At 37.0% G+C, this 21755-nt stretch overlaps 1 protein-coding gene across 1 annotated transcript in view; it reads right to left on the bottom strand.

Annotated features, from left to right (window-relative positions):
- LOC139150114 (tyrosine-protein phosphatase non-receptor type 14-like) overlaps positions 1-19086 on the bottom strand; it is a 29766-nt gene extending 10680 nt beyond the window's left edge. The window contains exons 1-9 of the mRNA XM_070722286.1: positions 18658-19086; positions 13958-14206; positions 10942-11111; positions 6327-6424; positions 5110-5180; positions 4309-4467; positions 2577-2665; positions 1735-1905; positions 435-589 (exon numbers count right to left, since the gene is read on the bottom strand). Coding sequence (XP_070578387.1) covers positions 435-589; positions 1735-1905; positions 2577-2665; positions 4309-4467; positions 5110-5180; positions 6327-6424; positions 10942-11111; positions 13958-14131 — 1087 coding nt within the window. The 5' untranslated portion in view covers positions 14132-14206; positions 18658-19086. The remainder of the gene's footprint in view (positions 1-434; positions 590-1734; positions 1906-2576; positions 2666-4308; positions 4468-5109; positions 5181-6326; positions 6425-10941; positions 11112-13957; positions 14207-18657) is intronic.
- Positions 19087-21755: the final 2669 nt, after the last annotated feature.

The raw sequence follows: 21755 nt of genomic DNA, 5'->3' as shown, positions 1-21755 counted from the left end.
AGCGGAAACAAAAGAAAAAAATTGAACATCTGTCACTGCACTGCCAAATCAAAAGAAGTATCCACATATTGCTTTTAGTATGATCACCATGTTTATTTGGATACAGCAAAAACATTGCAACTAAAATATACTGTATCAAAAAGATAAACAATCTGGCACTATTGATTTCAGAAAAGTGAGTAGTTTAATTAAATATAAGACAGAGGCAAGAGACTTCAGAATACCTTACATAAAATGACATGCTCAGCAGTACAGTAAAATTCTCATTGAAAACAATACTTGTTGAAATCCGACATGTGCCCACACAAGTTGAATTCATATGTATTGACTGTAAAGCATTGTGTTTTCATGCTTTAGAAACAACATTCAACAAACCAAATGCAGGGGGGGAGAGCCAATCACAATGCTGGTGACATGCAGCAGTGTTCGCCTACCTTGCAGACTGTTGGCTCTAGCATTGGTAAACGCATTAATGTTATATTGTGCCTTTTCAGCAGATCTCCTGGTCAGAGTGGGTTTCCTCTGAAGTGGAATTTGAAAATTCTTGGGAATGAGACGACCTCCATCAAGTGATGCCTCCTTCCCACCTCTGGAAATTTATTGGGAAAAAAAAAGTGAAAATAGATTTCACACTGGTGTACTTTAGATTCAATCACATTGCAACATTGGCAGATGGATTTGTGAGATTTTGTCTTCTTTGACCTTCGATAAAATCCTTGTTCATGTCTTCAAACACAAAGATTCCAAGCCATGCATCCATTGCAACTGCCATTCAAAAGTTTTTAGGATTTCCTATCCATTCACCCAGACTATATTTATTGATGTGTCAGCTGCACTCTAGGTGAATGTAATTATGTTCACTGAAACTAAAGAGGTGTGAGGAAAAAATTGTCAAGAGAAATTTTCTATGCAAATCCAAAGCCATTGAGGAGAAACTCCTTTGAAGTGAAGTCAACTCATTTACTCTCTCCTATTACAATAGTTTAAGGAATAGAGATTTTGATTGACGCAAATTTAATACTTGTCATGTCTTTGAAACAATGTATCAAAGTGACCACATAATCCTTTGACCTTTACAAGTCTGTCAAGAGATGGGTAATTTAGGTAAAGAAAATATAGCTGTATGGGTATTGATAGGAATTCATAAAAACAATGTATTTTAGAGCTATCAACCCTACTTTGTGGTATTTATAAGCAACTGTGTTCCTCATCTGACCAACATCACGATATCGGTAAGGCTAAACAAAAGAGTAATCAAAGTAAGACTTTCACGCCTCTGACACACAGGGGTTAAAAATGAAGGGTTCAATGAATTAACACTGACATCAAATATCAAACATGCAAATTAAACCTCAAGGACCCATATACTCAAAGTCACCTAACATTCCAGGGCTTTCAAGGACTTTTTCAGCAATTTTCAAGGACTTTTTATGGTCCAAAATACCATTTTTCAGATATCCTTTTTTAAACAATACCATTTTTACACAGCGTTTTACATATTATATTTACTATATCATGACTGATCACTTGTCATTTTTGAAAATTTTAGGTGGATTATCAATTTCCAGGACTTTCCAGAAGGCTTTAAAATTCAAGGACTTTCAAGGAGCATACTGTCCTTATCAAACAAACCTGATGATTTCTTCCAATCTCCTTTGAACAAAGAGAACAAATAAAAATTCTGCGGTGTAAAAAGTATTTGGTTGTGTCTCTGGCTGATATGGAGTCACTTACTGCATTGCGGCCATGCTAAGCTTGTAGAATTTGTGTTTGGTGATGAACATGCGGCACACATATTTGGCAGTTTCTGCGTCCTCCATCTGAAACTGTATGGTATCCTGGGTACGCACACTCTCAATGCCAAACAGCCTTTTGTTGTGAACGGTCTGCCTGATGTCATTCCATCTGAGAAGAAACGAGGACATATGCAGTGGAATTTTTTTTTATTTTGCAATGACAGACCGACTCGATCTGTTGTGGACAAATTGAATATGACTGAGCAGTCAATAAATATCAAATTATGAAGATTGGAATTTTCATGTCTGAGATATGCCAACCCCCCTCAGCTTGAGGTGAATCTGTTTTGATCGAATGTCGCAGACATGTAATCGAATACCAGAACAGCCTGACTGGGAGATGTTGATTCAGATTGTAAAGTGATTGTGCAAAAACAAATCACTCTGAACCCCACTTGAGCATGTAGTTACACATAAAATACTACAAAACTCCTGGGACAAATTAAAATATATTCAAGCACTGCTGGCATCCATTTCACATCTACGCTAACAGAAAACATACGGCTCAATAATAAATATTTGATTCATGACACAATATTTCAATTTTTTTCAATAAAGGAAGGAGTGAAATATATTTAAAATGTTTTCATGGCTTCAGCATATATCACATATCATGCTGGAGACTACGAATAACAGCATATTACACTGAGGGTTACGAATTAATATAAATCGCAATATGGAAAGTCCACATTTGAAAAATCCTCACAAATCCAAATACAAAGTTGTCTGTTGTCATGGCATTCACTTCATGACTATACAGACCTTAATGTTTCCACTTACTTGAAATAAACCGTAGGTTGCCCGTTGAGATGCTTGACACTGATGCCTAGAAATGACGCACCAAGTAACAAATCGTTTCCAGATTCATCCTGGGAATAAAAAGAAGACCATTTGCAATAATCATATCGTGCATCTACACTCCAAATTTAAAATCTGTAAGTACTGCAGTTCTCCAAATATTTGAATGGACAGACATCCTCACATACATACATACAAATGATACATACATAAATACAGACATGTACATACATTGTACATACATGTACGATCCATACTGATGGTAATGCCAGACACCAGACGGATACCGATAATACATGTAGTTTCTATATAGATTACATTCTATAGCAGCTACAAACAGAAATCAATCAAAGCTTTACTTGATATGTTACATTTATTATTTTCACAGCATGCATTTATGCGCGTGTTGTGTGAGTGTGCATCAAAATTTTCATTACTTGCCCAGCCTTGGGTGGGAGTAATAAAAATATTTTCACGAAAAACTGCAAACATAAGTGTGTGGCATTATCACATTTGAACCTGGTAAAATAAATATATTACATTCCTGACCCTGGATAGACCTTTCATACCATGATTCATGACTGTTCATTCAAATATTTTCTGTGTTTACGGTTCAGAAAAGAAAATCTTGATTGAATCCCCCTACATCCCCCCTCCCCCCACAAAAAAAAGAGGTCATAAGAAGCACTGCAATGGATATATCTTTGAAATTAACCACATATCGCGGAATGTGATCAACCACTCCCATCTAATCCAAATGTGATAATCTCCTAATGACCAAAGTCCACTGCAAGGAATGTCACAGTTTCAGTGTCTGAAACAAAGATATCGATACGCCTACACATAATCTTCCAACAACCTAATTCAGGTGTACGGCTGATTATTATTTGCTGTGTTGCTCACAGAGGGTTCTCAATTTTATTTTTTGTTTGGAAAACAAAGACCTACATTTTATATTCCCATATACCATATGTTTGGCAAACAGAATTTCTAATGTACCAGTACTAGTATGTTTGATAAACAAAATTGTGTGTATTTTTCTGCACAAATACACAAAGAGATTCACATTTAATTTAGCATTCATTAAGATGAATACTTCTAAAATGTGTAGGGTAAGAAACATGATGAGACATGACAGTCATCTAAATATCTCAATAAAAGGGAGAAAAATTCATCATTGTTCTATTTCAAAAGACTAGGATTGTTAGACCAGATGCAAATTATCTAAGATACATTTCTCAACTGTGCCTATATTTGTAATCTCAACAGTGGATAACCATGATAAATGTAATGATATAATGAGGTGGCATTGTTACGGGATTTCCTTTTTATTCAAAAACCACATATTTTCCCCCAACATGTGCTTTGACAGTTTTCAATGACAAGTGCATCATATGGGCGTTCATGCAAAACAGAGTCATGCAGACTGTCCCTGAATAGGGAATTATCCGACAAAAGCGAGTCAATGAAAGAAATACAGATACATGCTGTTACAATTATCCCAAGTGATTTCCATTGCAAAATTCAACTGCAGTCACCTTGCAATTCATTAATTTGAATAATCCCGTGATTTTTGACAGTTTAATTTGAGGTACATTACAATGGAAATTGATCCTATGTCATGCAAATTTTAATTTTTGAAAATTTAGAAACTATTGCAACAGACAGTGGGTGAGTTCCCAGAGGGTAGAATTAACAGAAGAAGGCTCCATACCTTTGCTGGGTAACTTTCTTGACCATAGCCATCGAGTTGCGAGGCTTCGTTGATGTATGCCAGTTCAGCGACATCTGGCGGCATACTTTGATGGTTCCTGTGCTGGTTTGCTACTTCCTGAGTCAACTCAGTCAGAGAATCAGCTTCACTTGTGAGATTCTGTGTATGAGGAACAAAGAAAACACATAAAAATTACCTTGAGCACTTCTGCATTCCTTTGTTCTATGTATAACAACAGAGTGAGCACACATTCTATTAAGTATCTAAAATTAGTTGTGTTCAAAGTAAAAAGGTACTCATGCATACTATAATTTGCAAAACTATACTTGTTTTTACACCAAATGTGTGATTTACACCTGCCTGATGATAACTCGATTAGCATTTCTCGCATATTCCCTCTATTGTAATGACAGTTGTAGCATTCCTAACACGTCTGAAACCCAACTGCTTGGACATATGAGTTATCCAGATTCCATAAATTGAAAAGATTGAAAAAGTGTTGCAGTCACAACACAGTACCAAGTCAGAAATTTGTACCCTGCCAAATAAAAATATGCAGCTCTTGGCATAAACATGTTTGCATTCAACTTATTTTTTTTTTCCTACTCAGCAAAGAAAGACAGGTGTTTTTGTAACAACAGAGTTCTCAACAATTCTTGATCTTTCCAAGAACTGTTTATATCCGAGCAAAGTCACCATAAACATTACTTTGTAAAGCAACAACATAACAATCTTCTGTATTTCTCTCTGTTTTGTTTCCCTTTTTTTTCAAATATGCCAATCTCAGTTCATGGTACTTGCCTTTGGCAGAATAACAAAATCTTTTAAGAATTCCACAGTATGGGTGTATGGGATATGATCTCCAAATTCCGCTGAAATAGAAGAGATGCAAGCATTAATGACATAGCAAATATCACGCTGTGTAATAAAGCACATGATAAAACTTCTTGGCAACAATACATGTACAGACACACAGGCAAGCTGTACGGTCTAGGCCTGAAGCAATGATTTCCTGCGTCTCTGTTTTTGACAGATCCACTCAGCTAGTTATTGGCACTGATAAGTCAAGAGAGTATTAATTTTCAGTGTAATATGTTATGGGGCATGAATGTGATATAAGTCTGACTTCTTAAGTGTACTAAACCCTGGCATTTGGTTCTGCAATGCAGACAACTTGATACTCTAAGAATGTTGAAACATCGACACAGTGCTGCGGTTGTCTTACCAAGAGGTTGGGGTACTCAAATTAAACCACCTCTTTTGAGACAGATTTACGGCTTATACTAGGAAATACATGTACATGTATGTTGTTCATGAATTATTCTGGGAGATTCCATAACTCCACAAAAAAGTACCCTGTAATCAGTTGAAATCTGATCAATTTGGAATTTTTATGGGGACTTTAGGGGATTAATTAGGAACTGTAATTTTACTGGATTATGATCATTTACAACCATCAGATATAGGTATGTATAAAAAATTCTACATCTAAATTTTGTTTTTGTACTAGATGTACATGCACTTTACATGTCAACTTTATCTATACTACTTCTGGTGACCCAAATCAGAAGGAGGCAAAGGATGGAGCCTCTTCATTACAGAGTTTTTGCTCAACCTCTTCTACCGTAATCACGGATCATATAAAAGTTGGCCATACTATTGATTTGTACCGGTATATCCTATATGCACTTAAAATTGATAAATGTTTAAAATCTAAACAACTTTCATTCTGTGTAACATTATCACCTTTATCACACACTTATTCAAACTTGTGCAATTTACTTAGGTGTGAAAATAATATACCTGTGTGTGAAAAACTATTGAGTTAGTACTCTAAAAGATTCACACAAAAGTGTAAATGATATGTATACCCCCGGTACGTCTGTCAGCTCCTCCCCCAATTCTGCATGCATTGGTACACCCTACAATGGAAAAACAATAGGGCTGAACCATTACCATGGTTTGTGCAAGGAATGGTTTCAACTCTACAGAGGATACCTTTCCAGACTAATCATTACCTTGCACAGCATAGCTGGCCAGCAACACTGCTTGCTCAGGGCTACAGGGCAGAATACCTTCGATGATGTCACTCCTCAACTGCAGGAAATACAAGTATCTGGCGATGAAAAGAGAGAAAATATAGCCTATTTCAGTTACTGGTGGATGCATAGCCAGATGTCTCAAATGGCATCGTACTGGTAGAAATGGAAATTTACCTGGAGGGAAGTTGCTTTCATCAGTTTGTAATGTACTGCACAGACTGACTACGATATTTTAAGACAGTCTGTTTATCTGTGACACAGATGTTTTGTTTCAATTTTGTTTCAGCCTTTGAGTGTACTGTATGTCAATTGAGGGAATAAATTTGTTCCCTTGCAAAATAAAATGCAGTCTGTCTGCTATGATAAAGTGAAAAGCACTTCGCAAAGACTCAAATAATGGTAAGAGTTTTGCCATGTGACTGTTTCTTTAGTGCCTGCCAGTTAGAAACTTCGTAAGAGCTGACAACATACATCTTTCTATTTTCATTTTATTTTTTGGCCCTCACCAGTTTTTAAAACAAACTTTCAAAAATTCACTGGCAACATTTCAAAAGATTTTGTCCATACATTGCCATAAAAGAGCCTGTCAACAAAGTCCATTTAAATTTTTTACTGCACCACAGTGAACACCTGTTGCAAAGAGGAGAAATAAATTAACATTCACAAGTCTGCCATTTTCTTTTGAGCTTGACCAGCACAATGCATATGCCTGACATCACAAAGACATTGTCTGGGGGTCTATTATGCTTGGGACATGTATGTCCAGTTTTGGACATACACAACATGTCAACCTCTCTCATTCACTGACTCTTGTCAACACCCTAATGGTGTTCTGTCAAATGCCTGACACATGTAGTACATCGTTTACAGCAGGGCTGCACTTAATTTTCTGAATGCCCTAACTCATTTATCTTACTCTATAATCTGACAACTTCTAGAGGACGCATGCAAACTATCTGAAATACTTTGTGAAGTTAAAAGAAAAAAAAAAGAGTGCCCATACCACATCAAATGGTGACAGGGATTGGACAAGGTTTTCAGTCTTATAATTGCCTTATCTACTCCTGCGATGTACGATGATGTAAATCAGGATTTTTTTTCACACTGATTGCAAGGTTACAGTACTGACTACATTCCAACATGTTCAGGCCAGCAGAGTACGATTATGTGGGGTGAGAGTGTTTTGCAGACGAATTCATATTTATGAGACATGAGCAAGATCACTGAAACTGTTGACTGATAAACTACATGCTTTTAGCATCCTTCATTTCAGTGTACCAACATTATACCCCTCCCTGACCGCTAGCTCCCTTGTCTTGCCCTCCTTTCATATGACTTCTTGTTGCTAGGGGGATCTCACCAGTAAGACAATGACAAGTTACGCATCTGCCTTCCCCCCCTGGAGGGTTGCCATTCAGTACTAGATAATGATATTTCACAAAGACAAAGTCTGTGAAGACCACAAATCACCGGAAAAACCAACCTTTCACAGCTGGCAATGGCAAGCGAACTGGACGTATCATGAAAACACCATCTTGCAGAAATTGAGTGTGTGTGCCCAAATCTTCCTGGAATTGTACAATATACTTGTTGATCGGTTTTATACCTTTGTCTTTGTGAAGAAGTCTTTGCATGAGGTGTCTAAGTGCACACAAATGCACACGTTTCTGCGTGCATGTACATCACTAAAACAGGGCACATCATCAACATTTCTTCTGAAAGTTCTTGAGAGAACTGTGTATATCCACAACACCAAGGTGCCATTCAATTGTTAGACAGCAAGCAGTTTACCCCATATACCGGTACAGCTCATTATAAATGGTTAAACCCCATATACAGCTTATTATAAATGGTTAAATGCTAGACTTACAAATGGCAGATACACCCTGTATCTCTGGGGCAGGTCAGAGGCTGGGATAGTTACCTAACAACCATATCGCACAATTGGCATTTTTTGAGAGTCGTTGTGATAGCATTAAAACTAACATGATTCAAACCTCTGCACACACTTGAAAAGTGCTTGTAATACAATAATATTTCAAGCATTGGGAAAAAACTTTTATATCAAAAGTCAGAATTCATCTACGACATCATATTTCCTCTTTTTTGCTTGGTAACACTGAAGCACATATTCCATTCATACAATGTGCATGTACATCACCTTTCCACAGATTGTAAGCTTTTGTCAATTAAACCAGCTTTGCTCTAACACATGAGTTTTTTCTCATAAAAATCTGCACAAAATTCTAGACTTTTCTGTCATTTTGCACTCCACATATTCTGAAGCACTGGTCAGTGGTCGCTCGGAATGACAAGCAAAGGGGAGGAGTGTCTATTTTTAACAAGTAAAAAGTCAAGTATAAATGACTGCATTGGTCAGGCTCATGAGAGGAGCAGCACACATCTATCATCATTACACAATAGCCTAACAGGTGTTCTGGGGAAAGTCATTCACTTGCTCCTATTTCTTTGTAACCTTTTGAGATAACAACAGGAGGGAACACTGTTGAGGAAACACATTGTAAAGCTTGGAATTGTCATCACAAAAAAAGGCAAAGGTGTGTGTGTTTTTTGTTCTCTGACAAAAAATTTAGGATTTCAATCAATAGCAATGAGGAGGGTATAGAGCTACAGTGGTTACAAATTATCATGGGAGCAGACTAATGTGCATTCACTGTGTTTGTATGTGAATGGTCAGCTCTTTTGTTTGTATGGCTAGGAAAATTTATTAGTCAGGGTTGGAGTTGGGAAGGGTGATTTGATCTGCTGGTCATGGCATGGCTAAATGAAAACTGCAAAACTAATGCTGTGGCTTTTTCCCTTCATTGGGCAAAGAACAGAGACACTTGAAGACAGAGTACTGACACCTTGTCTTCATTGAAACTCAAAGTACATGGACCTTTGCAGCATACTGGATTGAAATCCAATCACGGTGTCACACAGCGAACACATTTAATTGACTGAACAGATATTTGGCATGGAATTCAACTTTCCTCAAAAGACCAATTATTGTACACCAATAATATCATCATCATCATCTTATGAACAAAACTAATAGACAGAAGTAAGAAATATGCCTGCTGCCATTCCTTAAAACAAACGGATGAGCCAACAAAACTAAAATAAAATGCAAAATTCTTACAATGTACACAGATACAAGAATGTTGTTATGCTCTTGCTGGTTCACTTATACAGAACAGAGTGTGCTCTCAGACAAATTTCACATACCGGTACACCCAAACAGAATTCTAACGATATTAACATTCCAGTATTTTAATCCTTCTGAAGTAAAAAAGTCTGCTGAATTCAATGCCTGCCAATCATAACACACCTTTTACGAATAAATCTTAGTAGTGACTATAATCCCACCGGAGCTTTGTAATAGGTTAAAGCAAAACCAGCACATACCTAATTATGAACTGAATAAACGTCAAAACCCATCACGCATTTCTTTGCATCCATCACAAAGAATTTTGGAAAACTGACAGATATAAAAATTTTCATTAGAACAATATTTTGACTGTAAGACCATTTAGTTGTTGGGAATGTATTGTAAATGTCACAATTGTTAAAACTGCTTCTCCACTCCTTAAAACTTGGAATATTGACAAATACACTAACTATATTTGACAAATACATAATTGAGTATGTAATATACTGTTCAAAATTTAGGATCGTTTACTTAAGGAAAATCTGAACCAGTACTTCTCAAGATACCAAACCTACTGATTCATTAGGAAATACTGGTTATACATGTTCTAGAAAAATAAAAAAATAGAAATAATAGAAACATTCATTTTCGTACTGTATATATTGGAGTAGAACACTGAAATATTGATAGTTTCTCCTTGTACCGGGGTATGATTGCCTTAGGATATCTAGTGGCACTGAGGCAAATTGATCTATAAAAACTGGTAAATTTTTCAGCCACTGCCGTTGACAATAAAATCCTGTTGCCTGGGGTCTTGCTCATAATATATTATAATATATATATATATATATATATATATATATATATATATATATATATATATATATATATTATATATATATATATATAATATATATATGTGTGTGTGTGTGTGTGTGTTATAAAATTCTAATATTAATTCAAAATACTTCTTTTTCAGAAGCTCTTTGATTATGTAAAAAATTAAAATGGCTACTTTACTATGGATATGTTGCTATATATTTGTGGTGAGTTAATAAAAAAGTGTACCTTTGATCAAAACAGATATGCTGTATGTTTTTATCTGATTACAAATAATCAAGAAAAACAAGGCAAAAAACTTGATTTGGCAAGTTGTCACAGTTAAGTGTCAAATACTAGTTCATGGAATGTTTGAATTTGACCTTGCAGCATTGGGATGACAAGCTAAATGTGTGGACACTGCCTGCTAGATCTGCATTTTCAGAAATGCCTGATTGTTTCCTTTTTTTCATAAATATATGATACACTTTTAAATGGCATAGGTTGAAGGCCATGGTATAGCAATATTTTATCCAAGCAAAAGTCAATAATAATCAATGATTTACTGGCAAAATCAAGTTGAACAATGCAAATTTATTGATTTTTTGGTCATGAACTTACCTTGTTATTTCTTGCTGTAAGCTGTGCACATCGAAGGCATAAAGCATGATACCAAACCTTAGCATTGGGTCGTTGGCATTTTTGTCAAGTTGCTTCTTCAGGGGTTTATCCAAGTCAACCCATCGAAGCTTGTAATTTTTGTTGATATATTGCAATCCAAAAAACTCATTCTGCAAAAAAATTAGAAACTTCACATCAAAATCTACTGAACATATATTTTTGGGTTTCACATCATACTTTATCATTTGCTTATCTGTGTTACCTAATGGTAGAAAAATATGTGAAATATTTTTGGTTAGCTAGCAGTAACCTGCCTGAATTTTCAACTGCTCTGGGCAAAGAACTTAAAATTGGTGTTCGTTTTAAGGGCCTTTTTTTTGAGATTGGCTAATTATTTATTAAAGAACATTTATGAACATCAACTGGCACAGAAATGTAAATATGCAGGGATAGAAATACTTTTTTATTTCTTGTGGCAAAAGTTTGCCACCGGATATAAAATTAGGTGGCAATTATGAAAAGTCTGGTGGCAGTTTAACACATCATGTGATCGGTATAATAAAACATTTTGTCATTGCCACATACTCATTCTAATCTATAAATTCTTGAAAATATGGTGAGTACACGTCACAAAAAGTCAACCCATACTGCAGGCCTCGAAAATTTTTTTCAAACTTACTAACCGTGGGACACGTGAATTTCATTTTTACTTGCCCGAGAGGAAAAATTACTTGCCCTAAATTTATAATAACTGTACCAGTAATTTGTAACAGAGGGCAAGAGTTTGGGCATATTTAGTGAATCCAAAGAGGGAAAAAACAGATTCAAACATGAACTACATCTTTTTACGAAATCTGAAATGTCACAGAAGAAATGTGAGAATACTTTAATCTTTTCTGTAGATTTGGTCATCTAGAAAACATCTTTGAATTTGGAATTTTTCCACAACCTAATCCAAATTAAAATCTTTGCATAAGAGTAATAAGATTGTGTGATTTACAATGTGCATGGCTGGCTGCTGCTCTTTATTGTCAAGCTGAGATCACAGACAACTGCTCTGCTAGTGTTTATCTGCCAATGCATACGCGCACATGTACATCTTCAACCCTTTTACCTGTTTACATGTTTGCTCACTGAGCACAGCAGTTTTATTTTGATAAATGTATTCGTCAAGAGAGCAGATTCAAGTTTCCTTTTCGTTACTCTCCAGTGCAGATTTGTTTTCTGTAAGTGAGAGCCGATCCCTAACAACCAACTTCGGTCACGTAATTTGAAACTGTCTGCATCTCACACACTACGTAGCTGCAATATGTGGCCTCCTTGGTCGACTGAGCCCGTTTCGACTACGATGTGAACTTGTACTTTTCAACTGGGTGTTGATTTAATTACGTTGAACAGTAAGCATTGCCGAGATCCATGGCTTCGAATAAGTTTACATCCATTTACCGAGCACATGGTGCAACTACACTATCCCGTGAAGCCGATCGATTGTCATACGAGTCATACACTTGCACAAAGAGAATGGCAACCACTGTCAAGAGCATACCACTTTACGGCACACATACAAAACAGTGAGTTCACTCCGTGTCGTCGGAGAGAACATGTCGCAAAACTCTATTTTTACGACTTTTTGTGTTTTACAACAGCAAGAACGATTATTTTGCGATGTCGGGCGGATTTTCAAGGTTTTCAGAAAAAACTTCTGAGAGTTGAAGGACTTACAATGATTGTAGGCGTGTACAGACCTAATGAAATACGTTTTCAAGCTTGAATTGTCCAGAGCTTAGTTGATTCAACCGCTGGTGCACTTGCCCGTCGGACGGGAAGCATATTGATTTTACTTGCCCGAACGCGAAGTTCACTATAGCCACGATCGTCGGGCGATAGGAATTTTTGAGCCCTGTACTGGCTAATGAATTGCAAGTATTTATTATTATTTAAATCATGATGGCTGCAGTTTGGCTTTGTTTTCAAAATGTCACAACATGCTTTTATCTTGTGCCGTATGACTGCATATGCGGCTATCACATAGGGCAACAACATGTCCAGTGTACAAAAGCTGCTGTCATCGATATGGAGATTAGCCAATCACAAGTTTGGATTCACGCTATGTTTTCATTCATGCCAAAATGTCACAATTAGTTTGGTTTTTTTTGCTAATGAGTTTTTCCGCCGTCAGACAACGCGTGTTCCTTCAGTGTTCCTTCATTCAAGCCGTAGGATCGATGACATGATGACCCAAAATTTAGTGGCAGAAAAATACCACCAGAAAAAAAATTTGGTTGCAGATTGACAGTTTTTGGTGGCAAATGCCACCATTGCCACCGATTATTTCGAACACTGATATGTTATGTACCGGTACTATCTGGTGAACTACCATGACCTTGGCATTCTTTCTTATGACTCTTTGCTCGTGACCTCATGTCATGATTGTTATAAAATGAGATACCACAATCATTATGCCATAAAAAATTACAACACTGAATTGGTAATTTTTCCCTCTTAAGAAAATACCAGCACAAGAACTTTGAATACATGCAAGATTGAAAATATGGTGTTTGGACAACTGATAAAGATAACAATCTGTCATACATGTCAACGGAGATACAGGAATATGAAGAGAAGTTCTAAACAACTCTGTACATGTAACACTACCAATGTTTTTCTTTTTAAATCAATGTTCATTATCAATTATTACAGTACAGCATGTCAAGCCAGTTCCAGTGTTTCATCCATGATGGAATCAACAGGGGGATTTTCCCCTTTACCAGAAAAATTTAGTGGCGATTTCCCAAGTTCATATGTGTTCTACTTGTATCTCTAAAGTGTTACTGGCATCATTTCTTTGTGGCTATAGTCCCCACTTGACAACTTACTAGGGGGTGCCAACATGTCAACACGAGGGGGAATCCCCCATCCCCCTGTCCAGATGAAACACTGGAGTTCCATTTGCCAAATGGCACACATAAGGCACTGCACTGATTCAGAAATTTTACTAAACACTTGTCTTCCCTACCTCTTCCAGCTGCAACTTCTGGGCCACCATTGCCAGGCAATCACTGCCTGAATTTTCAGGACTGAGAGTGCATTCCAGTATTGTGTTATCCAACAACTGGATACGTGCGACGTAGGAGTTTTTCCCGGAGACATAGTAGCGCCGAGTCTTCTTCAGTTTCAGCCCAAAAGGCATGATTATTCTCCGTGTTAACTACTGCCTGTAGACTGCATTGGTAACTTTTTTTTCCGAAGCTGCAAACTCTGGTATCTGTAATTGCAAAATTAGAAAGAACAAATAAGTGATGCTGACAATTCAGTGATTTAGTCTCATTCATGCTCAATATGATCAGTATGACATACATGTATAGGTCAAATAGTTTCAAATATTACATAGGCAAAATAAAAAAAGCGTGTTTCCAGTAACCCAACCTACTCCAGTGTTTTTGCTAAGGTTGGGGAACATTGGTAAATGATTTGGGAACCTTGGTAACATTTCTGCTGTCCTCTGATCTGATTGCATTGATATACCAAGGGGAACCCCGGTAAAATGACTGGGGAACCCCGGTAACATTTACTGGGGTACCGGCCTTAACAAAAACACTGTACCGGTACTCTATATAAAAACCTCAACCCAAACTTTTTTTTTCATTTTCAAAAATCACACATGAGTTTACCAAATGTTGCAGCTTTTTAGTTTGTCACACTGAAATAAAAAAATGAAAAATAAAAAAGTTCCTGACTGACCTACCCTATTTCTCAAGGGCTTGTTAACAGGAACACACCCTTTTTTTAAACACCTTACACGGCTTCAGTATTCTGGCACTTGAAAGTTTGATAGATGTACACATGTACGTAATATTTCCATGTGAGTTACGGCACCCTTCTTAATTAAACAATTTTTTTGGTAATTGGAAAAGACGAAAACAATACTACTGGCACATTTCAAAGGCAAATTGCCATGAGTGAGTACCTGAATGAATAATTTCAAATAACATTATTGATTACCTGGACCAAGGCTTTACAATTTACATATAGTGTTTACAACCAAGTTTAAGAGCTACATGTATCCATTGGAATCCCTTCAATTTGCAGCTACATAACAAAATACTTCACAAGATGTATATTTATTCTATTCTTGCCTGGGAATTTGTTAACATCTTTGATTTCTCAAAAAGCACAATTTATGCTATCGATGAAAAGTCAAAAGAGTGTAAACAAATACATAATATTAATGCTAATGTGTTTTATTGAGAGAACAAAATTTACAAGAGATTCACCTGCACTGTCACTGCAGTGTGTGAGATTCACCTATATGTAAATACAGGAAGTTCCTGCAGAACACAGTAACCACACTGAACTGGGAACAAAATCCTAGTGTCTGGCGATTTATTTCTACTTTTAACAAACTGGCTAAGTCATAAATCATCGTGTTGCCGGTACACTGTGAATTTCAGCAACCAGAATCACTCTTTTTTAAATACCAACAGTCACGCAACTCCCCATGATTGAAAATGTCCAAAGTAGAGCAACATAGGAACTTGTGAGATTATTATTCACCCTCTTGTGGTTTATGTACTGCAAACACTATAGTATCCACCTACTTTAAAGTTTTATAAAGCCAACAGGCTGCCATTGTGTCATGAGTGCTTGTTACACACTTGAAGTGAAGAAGCAACAGATGCTCTCCCCTGAACTAACCTTGACACATGTCACTGTAGATCTGTAGACACTCTACGTGCAATTGTGCATCACACTGTAATTACTTTGACATGATGACGTTAACTATTATTCTTTCTTTTAAATCAATGATATCAGAGTGCAAGTCACTGAATTTTGTTTTTGTTTTCTGTTTGTTCATTTTTTGGTAGTTCTGACGTGACTAGATCCGAGTCACGTAATTCAGATAATTTCAACATTTTGGTACCATTGCATCAAAATGGAAAAGTAAACATTTCTTTTTTAACATTCCCTGTTACACGAATATTACCCATGTCGACTCACTCATGCGTAAATGCAAATAATGTTTCTGAACCGAATCAATCGTCATCAGTAATATCGCCACTGATATTTAATAAAACAGTCTTCTCTGCATGCATCTGTACTGACATGGCACCAATCTGCATGGTTGAAAAAATGCACTCTGGAAAATTGTCAGTGTGCTCTTCATCTCCGATTTGTTACACTAATCCTCTCAATATATGCCCTGATAATCACATTAAAGTGGCAACAAATGCCAAAATACCGGTGTACGAGTTTTTCACTCGCCTGTCTATGCAATAAAAACAAAATATCTTCTGTTATCTTTCTTGTCCACCACGAAAATGTACTTTGCATTATATTTACTACAATTATTTGTTATAATTCCCTTTCAAGCAAACATAACCAGATGCTTTTTGACTGAAGGGTGTGTTTGGATGAGTAAAATGTCTTATGAGGAGTTCCCATTGCCATAAATTCCGCACACAGGCTGATGATTCACGTCAACACATGTTCAACATTACTACGCTGGTTTTCAAGGAAAAGGAAGGACTTCTTTTTGTCTGGTTATGTTGATTACGTTTTCCGCCATAACTGTATAGACATCAGCGAGTGTTCAAAGAAATAGCTTTGAAAATATTCACCACAAAGTACCGAGGCAAATCCAACAATGAGGAGGTCATTCACCCAGGCATTGTTGACAACATGCAGACAAGTTTTTACATATTTTTTCTGACCATTCAGTAAAGGAAGATATCATTAATTAGAAAATGGTAGTATGACCTCCATGATAACCCTGCTGATTCCATGCCCCTTCATGAACATTTGTAATTTCAGTTCACTCAGAGAAACCCTCTGATTTCCACATCAAAGGTTAGAATTTAAACTTTTGGCAACCGATTTGACAGAGGTGACATACCCGAACACATCTTCACCTTTGTACTGGCTTCATCTTTTGCACCAGAGCCTCTTGCAAACAATCAGAAGCGCTAATTCACTGCATGTGGCAAATTTTGACTTGGGCAAATTGGTGAATGAGAATTATGAGATATCAGTGTGGTCTACATTTTGCCAGCAGAGCTGAATAAACTACCCCTTGCTCTGAAATTATGAGCACACCATGCAGTCAATCTCAATGATCTCTCTGTGGTGTAATGTAATAGGTAAGATTGCTGAAACAATATTTCACCAGTTTTAATTTTGAAATTTTAACAAGAAGACACACAATTCACTTGTCACTGAACACTCAAAGTCTGATGGACAGAAAGCCTAAGTTTTGACAACTGCATATACAGAATTATTTCCGCAAAAATTCTCAATAACAGTATTTTAAATATTTAAATCTGCATACAAATTGCTTTTATGACTTAACAAGGAATCTCAACAATTCTTTGAATGACTGAAATGAATAGAATATTTTGTATTGACATGTATTACCCTTAGCTTCATACTTCGTCATATTTTGTATCATACATTCTACAAATGGACTGCTTACATACAAATCTTTTAATTCAGGGGGGTGTGGTGACCAAAACTTTCATTACAAGTTTGTTGGACAGTCTTTTGTGTGTACAATTTTGAACAGCTATCTGTACAATACAAAAATAATACAGATATGATAATAGCAATTAAAAGTGATTTCTACACTTCAATTCCAGAAGCTGCACTTTTGGGAGAACTTGTGACAGTTTACACATGAATTGACAAAAAAAGAACTCTAGCAAAGTGTTGGTATCTTTGAGAGATTCTCGCCCACTCCTGATGAGCTCTGCTGATGCTCATGCTGGAAAACTGATTCATTCAAGGTCTTTGCTCTGACATGTGGTGGTGTGACCTTAAAATTTGGGTGGGATTGAAAATGGGGTGGAAGAAGGCAAGCCCTAGGTAGGAAATGCTGATGCCGATCCATTTTTTGCATTTTTTTAACATTGTGGTATTATTCTCAAGATAAACACCCATTGAGTTCCACGTATGACACGACTGGTCTCAATTCATTTACTCATCGGGACACAGCCATTAATATTACATACACCATAAAACTTTGATGATTGACTTTACAAACTACTGTTTGTACTACCGTGTGATTGGGTATGGTTTTAATATGAACACTGTGGTCAGAAATGTGGCCGTTATCCATAAAGAGCTAGTTTATAAATGTTTACGATGTGCGATTCGCCCTGGTCCTAGTCCCCAACAATCATGCATGACTATTCTGTTCATTCTCACAGCCACGGCAGAGAACGATGAATGATGGTAGAGAGAAAACGTCGATTGCTTTGTTTCTCCTTGCACACTGGCATGGCAGCAGATCGTGCAAGAATGAAATGTGGGAAATGTTGTACATGGACATGCCAGAGGAGGAAAATATATATGCGTGCTTCCGTTTCGAAGTCTCACTTTTGTTATACTGCTCCTAGTATGATGATCACTCATCCGTGAAGGGCTATACGTGTACTGTCCTTTTCGCGTACTTTTAGGGCTTCTGTTAACGGTTGCTTTGGTTTCGTGGTGTAAGATATTCGTGCAGACACGAAAGTTAAGCAGGAAATACTGTTGGTGACTTGCATTGTAAAATACCTGAGGAGCTAAACAGCTGGTACTGAAGTTGTGATTTCTTTTTCGGAATGATGTGTATTGCCAGCATACACATCGCATTCGCGATCAGCAATGTTTTTGGTGTACACCCTGGTAGAGCCTACATTAATCACACAAGCAATTGTGGAATAAAATTGTTGTACTTACCAGACGACGACCTCTATGGGATCAGTTTGTCCTCGAAGGTCCCAGCATGTCTGCTACTACCATGAGTAAGGATACACCTAAAGTTCCGAAACCGGTTGAATATGTCTGAAACTGTTATTATTTTGATCAAATAGTGTGTATGACTATACACAGACTACATACAGTCGGTTTGTCACGGGTCGATCTTCGTCGGAGCCGCAGCACACCAAAATACACTGCTTCCGCTGCACTAATTTTTCAAAAGCCGGACCGTTGCGATCGGTAATGTTTGGTTATCGACTCTCAGAAAGTATAAATATAAATTGACCATTTGAAATAGTGTGTGTATGGCCAGAACGGCGACAACCATGCATGTGAAAATCACAGAGCCTACAGAGGATGGATACTGGGCAATACCATTCGTCAGCGATGAGTCCATTAACTCGGAATGCCAGCAATGTAATCCAACCCACGGTCATGTGACAACGGTGCCCTTCCGTCGGCCTGTGTGACCGATTTACCTGCATATTCTGATTCACTCTCTTGTTCCAAAGGATATTTTTCTGGTTATATATTGACATCAAAAGATGTGTAGATTTGCAAATAATGGCAGAAACATAACTACTGTGAAAATCGAACAAGTCTTTGTCTAATGACTTCCTGTCCAACAGAACCATATATTGACCAATCACAAGCGACGTTCTCTGTGACCTGCGCTAAATTCAAATATTCTAAGTTTACGTTTTTCCTGAGCTGCCGAGTGCACGTAGCTGATCTGTTTGCGTTAGATTTTGGTGCACCACCAAGATGGTATTTTAAGACACATCTAAAAGAATAGCAGGTTCGTCCGGTAAGCAAAATGACAGCATGTCATGCACTATAGTTTGTTACAATAATCTTTGTTTCAACGGAACCGAATCGGGGCTGACCGTACACCACCACGCACCAGTATAATCAATGTCTGAATGCGCCAGTTTAAATTTGAATTACGCAGGTAGAACTCCAGTTGGAGTTGTACATCAAAGGTTATTTTCTAACTTTTCATTACATGCGTAATATTTTCTATGAACCGTGTGTGTATATGAATCGTGCAAGACAACTGCACGTACCGAGACAGAGGGTTGCTTGTTCAATTCCACAAACGGTCCCTATCCTAGACTCAATCTCAATAGCTCAGGGGCTGTGCTACAAGTTACTACCTCACAAATTTTACATAAATTCTGAACATCATTCAGGGTTCCACTGCAGTGAGGTAATTACATATATGTAAATAATACGATGATGACACAAATATATTTTATCGACCATATTCATAGTTGTAAATTTATTAATACCATAAGCAATTTTTAAACTTTCGTTATGTCATAATGTATGACCCTGTGATTGAAGTATCACACATGCTCAGGACTTTAAAAGTTCATTGATTAACGGATTTTTTCTCAGAAAAATCGAGCGATCATTTGGCCAGTCCATGGAGTTAAAAACAAAACGTCTTATTTGCTCTACACTGTAGTACCAGCTATAGTTTAAGAGACAAGAAATGTATACTCATCAATTTTTCCCTTTCATGGAGGTACATTTATTTATCCATGTTTCTTGCTTTATAGCCATAGCCCTTGCACATGCAATACTTTTTTATGATTAGACATTTTGATGATTCTAACTTTTTTGATGTACATAGAGCATTTGCAGTTGTTTTCTGTTGTGCTGAACATACAGAATTTTTCAACAGGAATGTGCAAGGAGGAGTATACATAAAATTTCTTTCAAAGGGTATTGTGCATTAAAATAGTCTGCCCATTAGCAAGGAACTGTGATCAGCAACGATATGGTTTTTCAGCAAACACTCAGTTCTATCATGTGTCAAAATGCTGGGAGGAGTCTGCATAAATTGTTTTTAAAGTGTTTATTTTACAACAGTGTCTGGCTTCTACCTCTAAGGTGTCTGAACATCGGGGAAGCTCGGTCACAGCATGGGGATATGAGCAAAAGGATCAGACAAAAGAATAATTCTTTCAAATAAGACAATAGTTTTCCCAGATACGGTATATTTTACTTTATTTATTAATGTCAAGTCAAGCATACAAAATTGGTAAAAGAAGGAAAAAGTATGATTTTCAACAGAACTCTTGTACATGCAGTATGCCTCAGTATCTAAACAAAGAAAACATTATTATTGTGCTCTTTTCAGCCAATCAAAGGAAGATGCAGGGATCAACTAAATTTATCCTTTTTATTTGACATATGTTTTCATCTCATGCTCCTACAGTTTTCAACTTTCACATTGGACTAATGAATCTCATAATGAACAAAAGTGATCAAGTACATGTATTGGCTGTTGATCTTGAACTGTATATTACCCAATCAAAACATACTGCATGCTAATTCATGAGCAATGCTCATAACTTGGAGGAACATTCACATGCACAATACAGGTATTTCACAGTTGCCTTCTTGAAGCACTTTGTTCAAAAACAATTATACTATGCATACAATCAGATGTCTCTTATTATTTTGGAATAGGAGAGGACTGGTCCAGGTGTAAACAAAATCAAAACCAGAGGCTAAAAGTTAAGGAATCCTTATTCTCACGTCCCCAGTACACTGGGCATGTGAGAACATGAGTGTGGGATGATGGGATTGATTTGCTCTCACACTCTGTATTGTTATGCGAGCAAAATTTATTTTCAATTTATGAATACTCATTGGTCCTTTACTGTCCCTTCACTGTGTATTATTTGATTGAATGGGCAGTAGCGTACTATACTGTACATGTAAAACCAAACTATAGCACAGGCAGATGACACACTTCAAAGTGAAGGAGTTTTTGCACTTCCCGTGATGACAAATATGTATGAAGATTGACCAAAGCACAATGCCATATGGTTATTTTTACTCATAGATCCCAAAATTGTTAATACTAAGTGCTGTTAAAGCATTGAGAGGAAAATATACTCAGTATTCAGTCCGGGTCAGCTCCAAAATTGGAGACGCTATACCATAATATTTTCCCCCTCTCATTAGCCAATCAGCGGCCAGCGCGCCATCAGTAAAAATTGTATTTCCTGGCAACCTCCACATGCGTCCTTCGTTACGTACGCCATACTGTGTCGAACTCC

This window comes from Ptychodera flava, chromosome 14, assembly GCF_041260155.1.
Source record: "Ptychodera flava strain L36383 chromosome 14, AS_Pfla_20210202, whole genome shotgun sequence".
In the NCBI taxonomy this organism is placed as follows: Eukaryota; Metazoa; Hemichordata; class Enteropneusta; family Ptychoderidae; genus Ptychodera; species Ptychodera flava.
This window is presented reverse-complemented; position numbering and strand designations above follow the sequence as displayed.